Below are 21843 nucleotides of genomic sequence, written 5' to 3' on the forward strand. Positions count from 1 at the left end.
CGCCAACAAATTTTACGAGATCCCGAAAATCTGTGATTGGTTTCTGCGATTTCGGGATTAACTTTGAAATTGTTTTTAAATATTTTTTCACCTCACTAAATAACTTCTAAACAATATTTAACGGGACTCCGAAATCCGGCGTAAGGTTCTCTGATTTCGGGATTATTTTTTAACTTGTTTTCAAACATTCTTTTCAGCTAAAAAAATAAATCAACAAAATTTCACACCACACCGAAGTTTTCAAATTTATATGCATTTCATTACCGTTTTTAATAAGATGAGAAAAAACAGATTGTGTATTACAAAATTATTGGAGTTAGACTTGTGGATGTTTGCCTGCCACTGCTTAGAAAATCGGAGCTAAAATTTATTGTACCACTTGGTATCGGTTACCTATATGAGTTACCAATACTAACATTTTAAGAATATTGTAAAAATATTTCTCTTCCTTTCACATATATTATTTAAAATCCAGATCGCTTTCTTAGCAATAGCCATCTTCGTATTCGTATCCTCTTAGCTCGCTATACTTGAGGCTGCTCGCTTATGATTAATGTCAATTAAACGTTCGTTTCGCTCTTTTGAATCTTAGTCAGTCATTACATCTTTAAAAAGACCACTATATATGTAGTTTTCCAATGAGATCTGTCGTTGTCCAGACATCACTATGAGGCAAACCTTGTGTAACAGCCCAAGGAAATTGATGTTTTGGGAAATAAAAAACTACCATATTATTTATTTTTTCGATCTGCAATTATTACATTCATCCAGCCCATGTTTGGAAGCCAAAAAAACGCACTCTACGAAATATTGTGCGTACATTGGTCGTTTTCGATGGAACTTAGTATACTGTTGGCCACACAATAAAATGCTGATATCGAACGGGTTAGATAGAGAGAAAATAATTCAAGTTTAGCACTGCGACTTGTGGTCTATTGTGCCCTATCATTTACCTCATATGGTCACAAAGGTTCAGCCTTCGGAATAATTCCGTAGGCTTGCTGGGCGCTGTGGAGGTGATATAATTTCACGTGGATCCTAGGAGGAGATCCTTGAGCCTGCTTCTACAAAATGCTGGATAATATAGAATCAGTTTTCCTCGTGTTTCTTGTTCCATGTCGCAAAACCGGTAGTTTACGCAAGAAATTATACCCAAGTTGGACAAGTTTTTCTTGAGCCTAGAACGCGACAAAAACACGGAATTTGTCGCACTGAAGGTTGATAATATCTCTATACTTTGCTGGGTTGTAACCACCCAGTAGTAACTTGGCGTGGCGCATATCATTTGTTTGCTGTCAGTAACTCTCTCAAAACATTCTATCCTCCGTGCGGAGCAACTCCTTTATGCTGTGAGACCTCACTGCAATGAATAGTCCATCATCATGGAAGCCGACGCAGAGCATGCTAGTTCGTCGGCCAGCTCATTGTCGGCTACCCATTTTATGCCCAGCACCCAGATCAGGTGTATACGATTGCAAACAGATAGGCGGTTCAGCCTTTTTATACACTCCTCCACTAATAGCAATTGGGCTTTCTCAGCTGAGATAACGTTTAGTGCCGTTTGAATATCGCTGAGTATAGCAGCACACCGGTTGCGGTAGTTGCGTTGGAGACTGATTTCTGCACACTGACTTTGGTATGGATAGGTTGGTATGTGATGCGGTAATAGCTGCACCAATAACTTCCGATCTCTACGAGCCGTTGGCGCACAACCGAATTTTGCTACCCCTAAGCAGTAGGTCGAGTAAGGAATCAGTCCAGTCAGCCTTACTGTCGAGAGCAACTTTAAATTTCTGTGGATTTTAGTATCTTCGTAACGCCGTCTCTTGAAAGAATAGCCAGTGTTGTCTTTCCCTATGGCCTACATTTGTTGAGACGACATTATCTTCCCTTTGCCAAAAAACACTGTTTCGCTTAGCAGCGTGTAATGCTTCGCAGCTTGTTTGATTCTTAGATGCAACGACATGACTTCAAGTGCTGTAGTTGGGCAAATGCGCAGACTCATGTCAGGAATCAAATGATTTTTTCCTCGAAAGAAGGGTATGCCCTTCAGGACCACATTGTGGAATAAAGGAAGTAATGAAACGTCAGAGAGCCTACAAAGTATATTTATAAATTATCAGCGCATCGAGCTGAGTCTACTCAGGTATATCCGTCTGTTTGTTCGCTAATCCGTCCATCTGTATGTATGAACTAGTCCATCACTTTTTGAGGTAGTATTTGAAGTTTGCTTTTGTGCAGCCGGAGTTAAGGTGGTTCCTTGTTTTAAAATAACTTTTTTCGTAAAGCACAATCAAGCAAACTACAACAAAAATTAAAATAATGGATTCTATCTGAATTTACTAAGAATAGCTACTAAAAATAGATATATTTGAAAACTCAAGTGTCAAATCGCATGCAAGTGAACTTATTTGTGATATTCCTGATATTTTTGTACGCGCTACTCGATTGCTTCTTCAGCAAAAATATATACAAAGTCATTTGCGCTCCAACGGGAGCAAAGTATTTAACCACAAACAACAAAACACACGCACTTCAACTTCCATAAAAATTTAAAAGCGTGTATCTAGAAATGGCACAAAGTAAAAATCGCAAGACACTTTGCCATTGTTATAGCCACTAGCACGGCAGCTAAGTCTTCTTCTTCGCTTTGCATCCTGGGATTGCAAATTTCATGCAAAACTGAATACAACGGTTCTTTTTGTGTATATGTGTGTGGGATATTTGTACACACTAGCGCATTGTTGTTGTAGTAAACCCAAATCTTCGTCAGCAACAATTTCGATTTACAGTTAAAAATGTGTAGGTTTGTTCTTATGTATGTACTTATATGTGCAGGTGATAGTGCAAATCAACAATTTGTTATTGTAGTTTTTTGTTGTTGCTCTTGAATAGCTTAAGTTGCTTGGCGCTTGCTGTGTGGCATCAAGTGCCAATTAGCTGTTAAAAATAGGGCAAGTGCCAAAAAGAAACGCAAACATCGCACAGTTAAAGGCGGCTGGAAGATAAAGAAGCAACACAAACACAAAAAAGAATCATCAAAAATTTAGCACAACGCAGAGGCAAAGCAGACAATCAAGTAAAAAAAAAGCAGATAAAAGAAAATAAAATTGCAAAACAGAAATTAATTAAAAATTCAAACGTTGAGGAGAAAAAAAAATAATTTAAATATAAAAGTAAATTGAATTCAAAACGGATAACGGTCAAAATCTTTTAGCAAAATTGACAGCTTGGAGAATAAGAAATTATTATTTTTCGTTGAAATATTTATATTTAAGACATTTTTAGTCCCGAAATTTCGGGATTGTTATTGTTGGAATTTTGGGATTTTCCGAACTTGTTCGAAATTATTATTGATGAGTTATTAGAATACCACGAAATTTCGGGATTAGTACCGTTGGACTTTCGGGAATTTTTCGGGATTTGCTTTAAATTATTGTTAACGAGTTATAATAATTTCCCAAAATTTCGGGAGAAGTTGGATTTTCGGTATTTTTCGGGATTTCTAATTAGTAATTAATACAAAAAAATGTGAAGATTTGTCGTTAACAACTTCTGAAAAGTTGAAATTTAAAAAACGCGAAACCAGTACCATTGGAACTTCGGGATTTGTTAGCGAGTTTGTCCAATTTTTTGTTATAAACTACTAATAACGAGTTAGATTAATCGAAATTTTAAAACTCGGGGTCAGTACGTTTGGTATTTCGGTATTTTCGGTATTTTTTCTAAACTATTATTAACAGGTTTGATCGAATGAACTTAAAACACGAAATGAGTACTGGTAGTATTTCGGAATTTTTCGGGTTTTACTTACATACTAATATTAGCGAGTCAGTTCAGTATAAATAGAAAAACACGGGATCAGTATCGTTAGAGTCTGTAGTTACCGAGATAGTCCAATAGAAATTTAAAAAAAAAAAGACGGAATGATTCAATTAGTGTTAACGAGTTTGTCCAAACGAATTTGAAAAACATGGAATGAGGACCTTTGAAATTTCGTCGTCTTTGGGAATTTGTTCTAAAAAGTTAATAACGAGTTAGGTCAATAGAATTAAAAAAGAAAAAACCACACGGCATCACTATCGTTGGTATTTCATGATTTTTCGAGATTAGATTATTAAGAAAATATAATATATGTTTTGAGGTAATCAGTCGAATTCCTGATCTAGTTTTCTCTGACTGTTATATGCTAAGTGGTCTGGTACCCTCTGCAGATTCATAAACAAATTTCTAGATCCTCTGACCAAAATTACATAAAATTCATAAAGCTTATCTATATCTATTTTTTATCGGACAGTCCAAGAAAGTGATTCCACATCCGTCCTTAGTTGTCTCTTGGTCTTTCAAAGATTTATACGGATACTATTAGAATTTCTGCTTAAAAGATATTCTTTTTCCATAAACTGAGTGATGGAAACTTCGCGTTTCTAGAAGAAATTTTCCTGAAATTTGGAATATATAATATTAGGGATGCTTCAATTTATAGAGTGTCAATTAACGTTCCTCACATTATCTTTCCAGCTATAGCTAAATATATAGTTGGAAACCTTATTTGCGGACATCTGATCAACTTAGATAAAGAGCATACAATTTAGATTCGAATATAGGAAATTTTGCAATGACATTTTGACTTGAAATATTGTAACTAAGAATTTCTTATAGACTGAACAGGTGCCAAACTTATCTTATATAAAAACCCAAGAGTTGTTTAGGTTACAGAAAAAAGTTGTCAATCTTTTGACAAAGTTTTAACAAATGAAGTCAAATTAGTGGAAACAAGGAGACAGAAAACAAGCAAAAGAGGTAAGTAGAAGATTAAGCAAGACAAGATACAAAGCGACACAAAAGAATTGTAATAGAGCATAACGTTTGCCATTGCATCATGGAAACTTATACAATCCAACAATAAGCCGAAATTATTGAAATTCACTACCGAAATTCGAAGTCAGGGGCCTCAACTTTAAGAGCGCTACGTCCAAATTATGATCGTCATAATCGTCCTCTGAGATCATTATTTGAGCGTCTGGTGTAAAAATTTTAATCCAGAGTCATAGTACGAAATGTTCCCGTGCCTGTGAGACAAAGAAGCCGGCATAGTGTCAGTTGAGGAAGATCCAAATTAATCTCTCACACGTCGTTCTCAATCGTTGAGCATCTCTGTGACGTAGTTGTGGCGAACTTTTGAAAAAGATCTTGGCCTACATCCTTACAAGATCAAATTGACGCAAGAATCGAAGCCTCTTGGCCACCAGAATCGTGGTATGTACCAATTGGGCTGAGCAGCAACTTGAAAATGATTCGCATTTTTATCGAAAAATCATCTTTAGCGATGGGGCTCATTTCTAGCTGAATGACTTCGTCTGTAAACAAAATATGCGTTTTTGGTCAGTCAGAAATCCACATTTACTCCATGGGTTACTATTGCACCCCGAACATATTACGGTTTGGTGCGCTCAATGGGCCGGCGACGTCATTGTGCCGTACTTCTTCCGTGATGATAAAGACGTACACATTACTGTGAATGCGAATTATGGAAATATGGACTCAGACAATATGTGGTTCCAACAGCAACTTTCACAATTGATATATTGAAAGCCAAGTTTGGTGAAGGTGTTATCTCACAAAATGGCTCAGTCAATTGGCCGCATCGGTCATGGCTACGTCAACTCTATGCGGTCTGTGCCAACAAGCCAGCGACGATTGATGAGTTCGAACTAGTCTATAAGTTTCTATGATATTGATCCGTCCTTACCTCACTAAGGAGCTGCTAATTTATTGGAACTGCCAAATCATATTTATAAAGATATCTTCACGAAATTCGAACTGGAATATTGCGTAAGATAACGGTAGAATCTACCAAAGTGATTTTCGAAATTAATGAGGAACATCTGACTTCAAATTAATGAATGTTGTGGGCTTAATTGCAATCAAAAAGTTTAGAATATTTCAGCATTAATGCTATTTTGGAAACACGATAAAAACGTAGATTAAAAAGAGAAGTAAGAAAATTTTTCGAAAAACAATCACATTTGTATGCGCTGCAGGTCAATATTGCACTAGAGAATCATTTATTATTTCGTTGATTCTCTTTATTTACTCTCATGAGCAATTTTGTATATTTTGAAAACATGATATTAAAATATATAATTTTTCAACTCAAATAAAGTTTCATCAGAAACCTGAAAGAAAGCATCGCAAATACATATTTTCGAAATACTTTTACAAATCAATATTGCACATTTCCGTAATTTATCAAATCTGTAATATTTTCAATTTCATAAGAAGCCAAGTTATTGGAAAATATCATATTACAGGAAAGTAGCAACAGCGGAATCAAATCGACAGTTGAAAATCTAATAACTTTCCCAACTAGCCGAAATGCACAAGTGGAAAGCTGAATTTGCCCCGGAAACATATTGAAGTGTATATTTGTTGTTGGCGGAAAGCAAAGTTTAGTGTATGGAAACAACAAACTAAATGCAATAAATAAATAAAAATGAAAGAGCCGGAAATGTAAGTAATGAACAACCGTTACAAAGCGGCGACCCACCGCGGAGTTGCAGCCATTCGCGTTGGCGTCTGCGTTGCCTTCAAATCAACTTATGGACATTGCAATCAAGCGGAAGGCAGCAACCGAAACGAAATGAAAGTGAGTGCCGATGCACACACACAAACACAAATACATAAACATATATGTGTGTAGTATATAAAGGAGCGTTTAAGCAAGTGAAAGCTGCGCTGAAAACTTTCATTTTTATGCTTGAGAGGCAGCAGCATAAAACACAAAAAAGAAAAAAATTTAAGAAAAAAACTCGTCGAGCACTACGAATATGCGGTATAAGCAATGAAAATTTCATTTTATTGCCACGGCTTAATGGAGATTGCAGCGGGATGATTTTTTACGCGAAAATACTCACACTCGTTTCAAATAGGGAACAATCAGTGAAGTAAACTGAAGGAATAAAAATGAAAAATGCACCGCAATAACAGTAAATGAATTAAATATTAACGGAAACTATGAGTCATAAAGTGTAGTAGTGCACACACGCACTGACATACATGCATTTGAGTACATGTGTGAGTATGTACACTGGTGGCCACACAAACCTTACCGCTAAACTAAAAGAGTCAGATATAGGGTTATATATACCAAAGTGATCAGGGTGACGAGTAGAGTTGAAATCCGGATGCCTGTCTGTCCGTCCGTCCGTCCGTGCAAGCTGTAACTTGAGTAAAAATTGAGGTATCATGATGAAACTTGGTACACGTATTTCTCGGCTCCATAAGAAAGTTAAGTTCGAAGATGGACAAAATCGGCCCACTGCCGCGCCCACAAAATGGCGAAAACCGAAAACCTATAAAGTGTCATAACTAAGCCATAAATAAAGATATTAAAKTGAAATTTGGCACAAAGRATCGCATTASGGAGGGGCATATTTGGACGTAATTTTTTTTGAAAAGTGAAAAGTAAACTACTATAGCTATGTCAACCAAACTCTACAGAGTCGTTTCATTCAGGCATTTTCATATACAATCCAAAAATGGAAGAAATCGGTTAATAACCACGCCCACCTCCCATACAAAGGTTATGTTGAAAATCACTAAAAGTGCGTTAACCGACTAACAAAAAACGTCAGAAACACTAAGTTTTACGGAAGAAATGGCAGAAGGAAGCTTTTTTTAAAAATTCAAAATGGGCGTGGCGTCGCCCATTTATGGACCAAAAACCATATCTCAGGAACTACTCGACCGATTTCAATGAAATTCGGTGCATAATATTTTTTTAACACCCTGATGACATGTACGAAATATGGGTGAAATCGGTTCACAACCACGCCGTCTTCCAATATAACAGTATTTTGAATTCCATCTGATGCCTTCTCTGTATAATATATACACTAGGAGCCAATGATGATAGCGGAATAAAACTTTACACAAATACGGTATTTGAGCTGAGGTATCCCTTGTGGAAAAATTGTCGTGATCGGACTATAACTTTTCAATGCAATTAAAATAAATGAAAATACAATTAAAAACTCAAAGTACACAAATTGATCTAATCTAATTAAATTTACAGCGAAATAAAAAAAATATGTAAATGACGRATAATGAAATCTCGATTATCACTTTATCATGCGAGAGTATAAAATGTTCGGTGACACCCGAACTTAGCCCTTCCTTACTTGTTTTGATTAATAACATGTCATTAACTTATTTCTAAATAAAAAAATATCTATATCGCAAAAAGTTCCGCTATAAAATATAGTCAAATATGCACAATACTTTAAAATTTTGAGTGGTAAGGTTTGCGTGGCCGCGGGTGTATAAGCGCTTTGCTGTAGATGATTATTTGCTTTTGCGTATAGCTTTTTGGCATTGTAACTGATGCACCAAAAACTGCGAATTCATGCGCGAAACTATAGTATCAATATACATAGATACATATATACTACTAGCATGTGTGTTATCGGTTGGCAATGTTGGTGAAAGTGCATTAAGCAACTTTCTATAAATACTTAAGTTCGCCGTAGACAAGTTATGACATGAAAAGCGAGCAATGAAGAAATTCTATACACGCTAATGACTTTTGGATACAAGCTATGAAGTGTGATGTGTGAACAAACTTTTTTGAGTGTCTTATGTGAAGCTTTCCAAAATTGATTTTTGTGAACATTTTAGTTTTATTTTCTGGTTTTTTTAAGAAGAACCGATTATTTTTACCAATATTCATAATTATACTCATACTCATAAAAGTGATCAAATTCATATCATTACTAATTACTATAACGGATTCTCACATTTTGACCAATTGTTATATTTTTGCTTTTATTTATACTATTTTCCTCATGTTATATAATACTCAAAATTATTAACATTTCAAAAGTAATGTGTACAAAAGAAATTTTTTAGCGTCTTATGTGAAACCTTTCAAAATAAATTTTTGTGAAAGTAAGTATTCATACACATAGGGTACTTATACTTCAATACTCATATTTATGAAAAACCTTCGTGATCAGCTTTTGGCTTATGATTACTTGTACTATATGGGGATTTCCAAAGTAAACAGGACTTGAAAAAAAAAGAACAGAACAAATGGTTTTTTCGGCAAAATCAATTTATTTTATTCAAAATGGTCTCCTTCTGCTTCAATATAGCTTTTTGCATGATCCAAAAGCATGTCGAACGAGTGTTTTAGCTCCTTGGCCGGTATGGACACCAGTATGCCGGTGAAAACCTTTTGAATCTCCTCTACGTCTGCATAACGCTTTCCCTTCATGGGCAAATGTATTCTCACGAAAAGGAAGAACTCGCACGGTGCCATATCAGGTGAATACGGGGAGTGGTTAATGGTTAAAATTGGATAAGATTGGTCAAAAAATCGCCCTTCGAATGTTTTATTCTGAGCAATTTTGGGTCGTCAGTCAATTTGTGCGGAACAAGCCGTGCACACACCTTTCGTAAGCCCAAATGTTCGGTCAAAATGCGATAAATCGATGTTTTGGAGATGTTCAATACCATTTCCATGAATCTCAGTGATGATTTCGTCTGATTCTTGATGAATGCACGCACAGTTTCGATGGAATTTCCAGTGATCACGGATTTTGATTGGCCCACATGTTGATCGTCATTTATGTCCTCACAACCACTTTGAAAACATTGAAGCCATCGTGCACTCTGCTACGGGATAGACAATCAGCGCCATAAACTTTTTTCATCAATTGAAACATTTCGGTAAAAGTTTTACCAATTTTAAAACAAAATTTATTGTTAGCTCTTTGTTCGAAGCTCATTTTCGCAACGATAACGCAAACATACTGACACTTAAAACGCAATAACTTGACTTCCAATCAATGAAATGTCATGAAATTGGACACATTGGATAAGCGATAAAGATAGCAGATTGTAACGCACCAGTCAGCATATAGATGGCGCCCGCAGGGGGCGCAAGATTCAAAAAAGTCCTGTTGACTTTGGAACGCATCTTGTATAATAATCATGCTAATATTTATACTTACATTCATACTGACACCCACACTCTAGAACATACTCCTACTTGTATATCTTACAAGACTGAGAACCTACGCCTTATTCACATTTCTATTAAACGTAATTTTCTACTCATATTCATATTCATATAATTTATATAGCTGGCCATTCACAAATTCAAAAGCAAATTAATATTTCTCCTAGTCAAACCAAACCGCCAAAACTTCGACATCTTTGTGCCCAACGAATTTCAGAATATTCATTAGAAATATTCATTAGTTGTCCCAGCAAGCCATAGCTTCTGCGCTCACCAGCAGACTACAATAATTGTCAGAAACCAGATGTCACACACTTTGACCAACATTACAAGTTTACGAGCCTTCTGCAGAAATTTTGCCCAACTCTCAATCAGCGCTAACCGCAGCGCGTCAATGCACTGACAATAAACTACTTTGTTTACAAACATACATACGAACATGTACCAAAAAGTTCAGTTCATTAAGGAAGAAAGTTTCGCCGCCAAACTCCGCAGCTCGTGGCCGTCATAACCGCTTTTAATATGAAACTGCGGACATGCAGCTATATTAGTATATAGTTACAATTCATAAATATACTAAGGCTCAGATGTAAGTGATGATTGTAATCCTGCGCTGCTCTTAATAGCACTTCCATTGAAAGTTGCAAAGCTCTACTCCTTCGAGATGGTTGCAATATTGTCGCCAAATCGTTTACTTAAACTTGCCAAACTGTTGTTGAAATCGTTCGAGGCGTGTCTGGGCATATTCATTTAGCGTCTTTGAGTTCGGTTAATATTCATTTAATTTTGTTGAAAGTTGTCGCAAAAGTGCGCAATGTGTGTGAAGTGAAAAATAAATGCGAAATATGATGGAAACAGATAAACTAATCATGTCAACAGGCACTAAAGTAAAAGACGTTGCACATTTTGGGGATAGTTAATATCAACAACGAAATATTAGCTGAAGCCTAGAGGCTTTCAGGAGCTATCTCTGTTTTAGAAATGTGCCGAATAGAACACGCTTATTCGCTCCGATGTCCGGACGAGGTGGAAAGTAACAAATGCCTTCTCTGCGCATACCTCTGTCGAAGAGTGATCAACCCTTTCCGGATCGCCAGTGGGACCAACTATGATCAGCCAAAACTATAAAACTACTACAACAATAACAACGTGCACCTTGACGACTAGCGTAACAAATAGCCAACAGCAAACATCAGCATCGAAATCGTAGAATAAATTTCGATTTAGACAACCTTCTCGCCTACAGTCAGGAGACGGTAAACACCACTACCGGTCGTACCAGCCAAAATACGTCAGAAGTGATCGCAACAAAAACCGAGGATACCTACCAAAGTACACTATCCTTAGAACCGTCCGCTTTCAAGGCAGCTAAGAATACCAAGCATAGTACCCGGGCAGCCACAAGCGAGATACAGTCCAAATAGACAAAGAAATATCAAAATCGACTAAGGAGGAGTCAGTATCAGAGGGCAATCTTTGTGATCGGAAAGTTAGCCAAGGATCAAGCTCATGAGACCTCAGTTGATGAACATTAGATAAATGTCAGATACAGGTGGTGGAAATTTTTCCTAAAAAGGAATACCACAACAAAACATTGGAAACTCTGCATAAAAAACTGAAGCAGAGTGGAGTAGAAACAAGCAGTACAACAACAATTTGACACTTTTTTAATGTGGCAAAAGACTGCCTGCAAGTTTTTATATGTATTAAATGAAAATTCTACCACACCCAACACCATATAGAAGGATGGGTGGAGATCGACGTTAGATGGTCTAGCTTGGTGATCAGCTGGGTTAACGACAATCCAGCAGTTCTCTAACCAGAGTTTGACTCCATAGAAACCCTGAAGGGTAATTAAGGGCGCGGACTAGACCTCTTTGATTTACCTGCTCGCATTTGGTTACGTCCTCCACAAAAATCAGGCGAAAAACTCCTGCGGTGTATTAAACTGCTGAACTAGTCTGTTCAAGGCAGACGCCTGACATGGAAGATAAACCAAATAAGGCAAACAGATCCAGACTGACAGAAATATTCTACAGAGTATATAGTCATATACCAATACTCCCACTACCAACAACATACACTTCTCTCTTCATTCTTTCTTTACCTGTCTTACTTATCCTCTCATATCTCTTTTTCTCATTTCATAATTTCCATACTTGCTAATTGATCTTTCTTAAACTAAATTCCCTCTTTCCTTAAACAGTAATAACAACAACAATAAACTTTTGCACTCATCAGTTTTAAGCTTCAATACATTGTGTTAACTTCCTAGCTGTAGGGATTGGAAATTGGAATAATAAATAAAGTTACATTCGAGAAGAACGGGCTTGTTATTATATCTCGGGAGACAATGTCCTAATCGTAGCAAAAGATACGCACCATTTGTGCCATCTAACGTCCCAATTGTCGAAATAACTTTTCGAGCCATTAGATACCGAAAATGTGGGCCCCAGTGCATATGACTGATTTTTCACCTACACATTTTTTAATATCTATGTGAGTTTTATAGTTGAAACTTGAAATATAAGAAAACTATGTGTTGTTGCCGTTACTTTTCCGGAAGCAGTAAGGCTTTTAAGCATTTAAAAGGAAGAAATTTATGGAACTCACGTGGTTGCCAAACAAAATTATTATCTTCGAGAACCAAGAAATTACACGCGATTGCCGCTATAAATTGCGAAAAAATCAGTTGCTAACGAACGTTAAACGAAAAGCAGCTTACCACAGTTCTTGTCCACTAAGAATAGCGGTGCTCTACATGATGCAGCATTGCATTTATAGCTTCTAGGATCGCTGCTTTCACAGCCCAACTTCGTGTATAAATTGACAAGCAGATGCCTACACGCACAACGCTACTACGCACACATAACGGTAAGCAAACATTCAAGTCTATTTAAAAACAAACAGTTATAACGACAACAAACACGCAGAATAGTTGTTGAGAAAACTTTAGTCGAGCTGGTGCAAAGTTTTTCGCTTACAAGTGCTCCTATGTGCAAAGCAGCAAATGCAAATGCCTGACAATTGGTGAGTTAAGTGGTGGCATGAATGTACAAGTGACACTTCTGCTACCTATACATACACACATACACACATTTATATTTAACTATTTACAAGCAAGTGCAAAGAAACGCATATGTGCCACAAATACTTGCAACACATGTTCGCACCTACTTACTGCCAACTAGTGGTTAGTTTTTAAGCAAATATTGGCCATATATATTCTCGCTATATGTGTGTGTATATGTGTGCATGTTTTTGGGTACATTTGTACGTGTGTATGTGTGCTGTGGCATATCAAAGCAGCGCAACGTTGACCAAACAAACCAACTAGCTAAGTATAGCCGAGCAAACAAGCGCGCATATGAGTACGAACTCCTGTATATGAACGATATATACATACACACATGCCCACATATCAACACATGTGCATATTTGAGTGCATATAAATATAAATTTGAGTAGCAAAGTAAGAAAGTACAAAAAGAAACGGCATAAATAAACTTTTCAGACACATTTACCAGCCACGAGTGCCAGTTGGACAACAAATACATATGCATATAGAGCGGCACACTCATACATGTTACATACACATATACGAGAAACACACACAAACACTTTTGCAACTATATAGCAGATACTATTCTTCCTGCCGCTTGCTTAAACCAACAAACAATAAGTCTTTACATTCAACGTGTGCCAAAGTTTATGCAATTTTGAAGTGAACATGTCTGTATATATTCATATATGTATGTGTGCGTGTGCCTGTGCTTGTCTGGTGATTTATACAAATGTGAAATTGCAAAATCTATAACATTATTCAAGTTGGGCGCTTAAGTGTTGTGGCAATGCATATTAAGTGATAAAATATGCCTTACTTTCCAGAAATCGATTGACATACTAATACTTAGACAAATATAACGGCACACAATGGCTTTTGTGCATGTTTATGCAGAGTTGCTGCAACCAAAAGTAGACAAGTTATAAGCAGACAAAGGCAAAGACATACAAATGTGCGTTTCGCCAACGTGTTGTTAGGATTCTCTCACCGATATTTATTCGAATTTCTACTGACTGCTGAAGAAAAAACTGATGAGTGTTTTTGGTATGCAATACATTGGTAACTGATACTATATTTACAAATATTAAACTACTATGCTGGGTTTTGAAGCAAGACGTAGTCCTTTGAAATTGTTGCAAAGTCTGTGGCGAAAGGATCTTTCTCTCAGATACGCTCGAACGAATGAATAGTTAGATTAAGCTGTGCCGTTGAATTAAAAACCGTCAGTTTTTTTGACAAATCATATCTGTAAACCTAGTGTATTGGACAACGGTTACTTTTATTCCAACAGGCGCGCATGCTTCCCAACTGCAGAAGAAGAAAAAGCAACCTAATCAATCGAGGTTGACTTCGAAGTTCTCGCTTTTGAAACACCAATCTTTTAGGAAAACTCACTTTATATTGATATATTCTTCATCGATCAAAGCAAATAAGAAATTGCGCTACCAAACTCTTCGTTAGAATTTTGATAGAAAACAGGTCTATCGAAAAGTCCCCAATCTGACCCATAAATGGCGCTACCAGAATTAAATCTTTATAATATTTAGTTAGCGCTAAGCTGCTGTCGGGTCATTAGTCTGTGAATTACGTAATTTTCAACGAAGTAAGTTTTGTTATTGTAAAAAAATATCAAAAAAAAAATTTCGGGTGTCGATAAAATATTCCTTTTAGAAGGGGAAATATACAGATGAAACAAAGACTTGGCTTGATGACGAGTTTCCATACACTGCCCTAGAAAAATCAAGGATTGATATACTAAGTTTAAACGTAGCGAAATATGCACCGCAGGCGGTGAAAGCAGATGTTACCCAAAAGAGGAGGTTGCCGCCGAAATCAGCAAGAAAAGTCCACAAATTAATTTTGGATGACCATAAATGGAAGCGCTAAGGATATCAACAGAATGCGTACATCATATTATTCACGAATATTTGCGTATGAGAAAAGTGGGTACCGCAAAAGTTCACATTTGACCAAAAACAGCGAAAACTTGATGATAAGGAGCAGTGTTTAGAGATCTTCAAGCGTAATTAACAAGAGTTTTGGCGTCAATATGTGACAATGGATGAAAATTGACTTCATAATTTCACTCCGAAGTTCAAGCGACAGTCATCCAAGTGGACTGCACAGAATTAACCGGCTGCAAAACACGGAAAAAGGCAAAAATGGCTGTCAGAAGTTACGGCAACTGTATTTTGGGATGCGCGTGGAATAATTTTTATTGACTACCTTGAAAAAGTAAGGACCATCAACAGCGACTATTTTCTGTTCTTTGGCCTCAAAAAAAAAAAGGTAGCTGGGAAGAAATTTTCGTTTGATCGAAAAGTTGGGTGTCGCTCTAATTGTGGAAAACTGGCTAAATTTAGCAAGACAGTCCACCGATCAAAAACTCTGCTGTTGCTGACGAGTTGACAGTCCTTGGCCGGATAAAAAATCTGGATCCGTTTCGATTACGTAGATCCGTCCATCAGGGAAACGGCTCGACTATCATGGGAACGAAAATTCGCTTTCATTATGACTTCACTGCAAAAGACGTTGATGCTACAACGCGAATACTTTCTAATTCTATGAAAGTGAAACAGAATGTGGCTTACAACTGGGCAAAGCTACTTTTGGTCTCTTTAAAATTAGTTCTTCGTTTTCTTTCCATAAATAAATAGTTTATTTCATAAGGCTATAATGTACAAATTTCTCTAGTTCCCATAATTACTGGTAACACAATGAATACTTAGGCAAGCAATAAGTATGAGGTTGGATACATATGTTTCATAGGCAAGCAATAAGTATGAGGTTGGATACATATGTTTCTGTACTTGTATGGTTTAGAATACACTGACTGAATATTAATAATTCAACATTAGGTCAACAAGACCATATAAATCAACTCCCTTATAGCCATGCCACGAATGCAATTGGTGATCTTTCACTAAGTGTTGAAGTACACTCCATTTACAGCCCTACGTTGTCTCAGATCCGGCCTTGCGACAAGTTTTGACACTAGTTAAGACGAATACGATAATAATCTGGACTCTACTAAATATGGTACTCATGTTCGGACCAGATCGGTACGGAGCATTAGAGAGGTGAGTCAATTGTGGTATAAAAAGAGATGTTTACATTCTGGGTTCAAAAAATTACAGAGGCTTGCTGAACTATGCATAACGAGTGTTCCAAGAACCACTCCTACGGCAGCTCTTGAACAAGTCCCTGAAAACTGCGCCACAAAATCGGCTGGGCGACTACTAGCAGAAGCGCGATATGCAATGGTGGTTTGGCAAGCATCGACTACATAAACCCACTTCTCAAAGAAAGATTGGTGCGGGGATATTTTGTACAGAATTAGACTTAAGGCAAACTTTAAAGCTGCCAGAACGCAACAAGCAACTGCACTGCTACCGGATGCCAGGTCACAACGGCATCGATGCCAAAAGAGATAGTGGACGGTATTGCCGAAAGTTTAGTACGTAACGGCACTTCATCTAGAATCGTTAAGAACCAAAACTGGTGTATGCGTGGCTTACGTGGCCAGAGTAACCCGAAAAAATAACTTCGAAACGAAATCAGCCGTCGCGTTATGCTTATCACATATTCATGCGCGTTTGTTACTTGCACAAATATTTATTATTTCACAAAACACAATCACAAATTAAATCAAAATATTTATAATTAATTTTTAAATAAAATTTATGGTATTTAGATAAAGTTGTTATTAAAACAACTCAATATAAAAGCTTTTGAAGTACAATGAAGTAAACATGGTGGTTGGTTTGAAGGGGAAATTAAATCGATATCTGAATAAATGAATGCTATGCTGTGTTTTCATAGAAATTTCGAACAAAAAACGTTTATCAATCAAAATTTATTGCAAATATGACAAGCATTACAGTTCCGCTATGAAGAAATGTGCTAAAAATTAGCTATGAAGAATTTCAAGGCTAGAAGCAGTGCTTAAAAAGTTTCAGCCACAAAAATATAAATACAATTTTAACACATCTAAACTTTGCGAGCTGTCAGCGCCTGTCAAGATATGATTTTGAAAACAGTAAAGTAGAATATAATATATTTGATATACATATAAACATGATTTAACGGTACTTTAGAAAAAGTCATATTAGCGTTTTTATATAATTCGAAAATTTTAAATTCAACTGAGAAAACAGTAAGACTATTTAATTTACATTTCGCGCGAAACCCCGTTTTTCGAAACATTTTCTTTTTTACAAAAATCTGGAAAATTCGCTTTTTTCGGCCTCTAGCAGTACATAACTCTCCAAGTACTAGTCGAATAACACCACACAACATGGCGCCATCATACACATGTTTTACCCGACTTGGCATAAAGCATGTAACGGATTTTCTTCTTTCTTCTTAGAAGAACGGAACAATACTTAGATTGGAATACACTAGAGTTGAATGTCATCTGTCTGTTGAATTTCCATGAATTGTTTTCCGTAACAGATAATCCTTTTTAACAAAGCTAAGTTGAGCAAACCTATTTATTTAGACAAAAGGCTGACAATGACAGCGCTAATGAAAGAAGCTGACGCCCCTTATTTATTGCTACAAAATAAATCGAGCTTATTGCTCAGGGTCAGGTACACATGCACTTATTTAAGCAACAAAGCAATCACACTAAACAATAAGTCGACGGACAGACATTTAGAAAAGGTGTAACGAAGTCTCAAGATCCAATAAAATTTTACCTGCTCGAATCGCATTTCTACCTAACCTGAAGCGTATAAATATAAGAAAAAAATTATTTACATCATCATTACAGTATTAGTTACCCACTATTAAACAACAGCACTTTGAAACAAATCCACAATTATGGACTTATCGATGAACAGTATGAATTTTGGAAGTACGAACGAATCGACAGAGATCGCAATTGATTTACGGCAATTTTCGACAAACTCTACTGCAAGTGTTGGACAAAAGGCAAAACATGTTTTTACCGAATTTAAAAATAGCAAACAAATAGGGAACAAACGATTATCGGCAGCTGAACTTCAATTAAAACGTCGACAAGAATTTGAAATAAGATTCAAAGATGAAGTGAAAAAACCAAAATTGGACCAACACATAACACCAGCGCGAGAAGAAACACCGCGAAATGTTGCCGCAACACCGACAGTGCAGACAACAAATAATATTGTTAAACTTATGCGACTATTACAAGCTCGAATCGCCAGTAATTTTGACACAGTGTTATCAAGTCCACGAAGTAGCGGCATTATTTCGAACCCATACCCCACAGTGACAGTTATTAAAGCAGAACCAATCAACAACGTGGACGCATCGAATACTTTGAATGCTGGAGACTCTCTTTCGCCGATATCAATCTCTTCGCTAAACGTTAAACAGGAACCCATGGATGAGGCAAATATAGAATCCACTCTTACTAACACAAAGAACAATTTCGAAGAGTCCGCTTATGTACAAATAGGTCCACACGGCACACACGTATCCAAAGTGGATTTAGCATCAATAAACTGGACGGAAGCATCACTTGCCACGCGAAAACTTATGACTTTCGTATTTGACCGTCAAACGCTTGGAACGCATACGCTCAGTGGCAAACCCTCGCCTGCTTTCCGTGACCGAAAGCTAAAGGCGCAACTAGATCCACTGAAAGTAGCTGATATAAAACATTATGTGAAACAAAAGATTAACTGTACGGAACGTGAAATTCGCAGCGCAATAACTATGAAGTGTGCCGATACCGCAAAAACTATCCGAAGGAAGAGCTTAGCCAAAGTGAAATGAGAGACATCCTTGTAGTATTAGTAGATTAGATTCAAGACGAAGTTTGCACTGATTAATAAAATATTAAAATTGTAGGAAACTATACTCGCTTATATTGCTTTACAGTTGGGAGGATTAATATAGTGAAATATAAAACTTGTGAGAGCAGGCCCGATTGTTTCAAGCTATTCGAAATAAGCGCCAGAATATTTATATTTACATCTTCAAATATACAAAAATATAAATTATATTAAAAAAAACTAAAATTTTCTTTTACTTTCTTTAGTAGTGGTTCCGGCCACGCATTGCTGTGGTATTTATTTTTATACAATTATTCATAAGTATAATAATACAGTGGAAATTTTATTAATATTATATATTATTTTTCCTTTTTGACATTCCTATTCTATGGCCTCAACTTTAAGAGCGCTACGCCGCATTTCTGCTCGTCATACTCGTCCTCTCAGATTAAGAATTGAGCGCCTAGTGGAAAGTACAAAATGTTCCGTGCCAGTGAGATGGTCGAGGGGTCGAGAATATTGCTGCCACTGGCGCGTCAATTAAGAAAGATCCAAATCAGTATCTCACACGTCGCACTCAAGCATTGTCGTTGTGGTGAATTTTACGAAATTATCTTGGCCAACATTCTAACAAGACAAATTGATGCAAAAACTGAAGTCGCAAACTTCTTGATCAAAGCCCAATTAAAGATATATTAGATTGTCAAAAAAGTCTTGCGGTATTTTCGCTAGTTGGCGCTGAGATCGCGTAGTTCTAGTTTTATTCGACGCATCGGGTCATGCTATACCTTTTTGGAAAGCTCATTTCACGCGCTAACTCATGTTTGATTGATTGTCGTTTCTTTTAAGTCGTTCGTGAGTTAAAGTGTCGCAAACATGGAACAAAATAAACAGAAAATGCGGGATATTTTACAGTACTACTACGATAAAGGCAAAAATGCATCTCAGCCGCCAATAAAATTTGAGCGGTTTATGGACCCGATAGAGTTTCCAATTCCACCGCACAACGATGATTTCAACCTTTTCGTTTTGGTGTAGAGGTGGTCGAACATGCGCCGCGCTCATAAAGGCCTGCCGTCGAAAATTGCGATAAAATCGCTGAATTGGTCGAAAGAGACCGGCATAGTGGCAGCCGTAGCATCGGTTAAGAGCTGGGCTTGAGCCATCAAAAATATTTTTATGAACAATTGAAAATTAATAAAAAAATACCGCAAGACTTTTTTGACAAACTATTATTTAAACTTTTATGCTATAGGAAATAGCAAATAGGAAATAGGAAATGCACCATATATGGCATAATAAGTGAATATACTTTCCTGTCCACAATCTGGTTATCCGTAAATAAGATTGAAATTGGTTTAGACCGTGAGCTAACTGCCACATATGTATCTAATTTTTGGGCAATGCTATTATTTTTATTTTATTTTTTTCTTTTTTGTTGAGTTAGTCGGTTAACATGTGGGATATTTCAAAATGATGAGATCCATGCACCCGCACCGTTCAAATCAACTGTTTTTCGAAAATCACGGATTGTGTTTGACAAGTGAAATTTTGTTGGCAAAAAATCGATATTCATCAATCTGTGAAATTTGGTAAATCTCCAGGCATTTACATGCCAAATTGAGCAGCTCTTTGTCGGCGCAAAACATTTGCAAACATTATGTACAGCAAAACAAGTATGTAAATATGTGGTTGTATGCATGTATATGTATAAAAATTGTGTGTTGATTACAAAATATTCAATATTTCCACTGACTGGCCGAGGACAAGCAAATATTTCATTTGCCACTAAACAATTTGGTGCACATTTTGCGGCCAAATTAATGGTCAGTTAAATTGGCTATGCTATGCCATGCGGTGGTAAGCTGAGCTGGGCTGTGTGTGGTGCTCTGCTATGCTTATGCTGTGCCTGTGAACCGCATGTTAATTTGAGCTGAATGCAAAGCAACATATTTGCCCGGCCGAGGCGCACAAGCAAATGCACTTAGATGTGACGCCTACGACATTCACCAATGATACACTGACATTTTTGACACTGCCTCTGTGTGCCTGTGTGTTGATAATAAGGCATTTGACTGTGCATTAACCACTGCCCACAACAAATATTCAGCAGCAGCAGCGGCAGCGGCAGGAGCAAATCACAGTCAGCTTGTAGTCGCGTATACAAGTAAATTAGCGGTTGCAGCTCTGCACGAGCATAAACACACCCACCCACACTCGCGCTCACTCACACGCCTGCACCAGCACTAATTTGATTGTGAGCTCATACTTCACACTGGTCGCCACTTGCACGCACACACATGTGCAGATATACATATATACAAATATGAATGCCTTCAGCGCGGCACCAACTGTTAGCACGAACTGTCAGCGCTGGCTGTCAGCACGGCAGCACGGCAGCATCAATTGGCGTCAACCGAACGACCTCATAAACAAATTTGCAAATTCATCAAGTGTAAATCCCTTGATTATGACAGCATTATCGCAGGCGGTGGCAGTGCCGTTGGCGGTGCTAGTAATGAAATATTGTTGTTGTTGTTGTTATAGTTGCTGTTATTCCTACTGCATATCCCTGCACTTATATTAAGTTATATGCGGGCTACACTGCCACCGCCCATATGCGCATTTCCATATGATTTACTCAACAACATTGTTTGTGTATGTGCGTGTGGGTTCATACACATGCAGTAAAAGTATATATAGTTGTGTGTCTTTGTCAAATTTAGACAAGTTTACTCAGCATTAAAAGCACACAAGCGCACGTTTTTAAGCAAACGGTCGCAGCAGGAAAATCAATACAAACGCAATTCAAAATATTGCGTATACGCCAAGGTAAGCGTGGGAGATGTAGGTGCACAGAGGGCTTGTACGAGCAGTTATAGAAAATGTATAAAAATTATAAAAGAAAAAAAAAAAGATTTAATTAAATTAAATAGAGGCAAACAAAAGTAAAAAAAAAATATAACTAAAATAAATAATATGAATAAAATTGG

General features: G+C 37.0%; 2 protein-coding genes across 12 annotated transcripts in view; one reads left to right on the forward strand and one right to left on the reverse strand.

Annotated features, from left to right (window-relative positions):
• Window positions 1-21843, reverse strand: part of LOC108968785 (potassium channel subfamily T member 2) — a 580461-nt gene that overhangs the window by 329969 nt on the left and 228649 nt on the right. The window lies entirely within an intron of this gene.
• LOC108968788 lies at window positions 17878-19026 on the forward strand. Its single transcript, XM_018933040.1, has one exon. It carries the CDS (start codon window positions 17913-17915, stop codon window positions 18849-18851), a length of 939 nt encoding a protein of 312 aa, XP_018788585.1. The 5' UTR covers window positions 17878-17912; the 3' UTR covers window positions 18852-19026.

This window comes from Bactrocera latifrons, unplaced genomic scaffold (assembly GCF_001853355.1).
Source record: "Bactrocera latifrons isolate USDA-ARS-PBARC rearing strain unplaced genomic scaffold, ASM185335v1 scaffold_23, whole genome shotgun sequence".
NCBI classification, from domain to species: Eukaryota; Metazoa; Arthropoda; class Insecta; order Diptera; family Tephritidae; genus Bactrocera; species Bactrocera latifrons.

Bases quoted from the DNA above. Each gene is read 5' to 3' on its own strand.
- LOC108968788 (XM_018933040.1), top strand. From the start codon at position 17,913: ATGGACTTATCGATGAACAGTATGAATTTTGGAAGTACGAACGAATCG.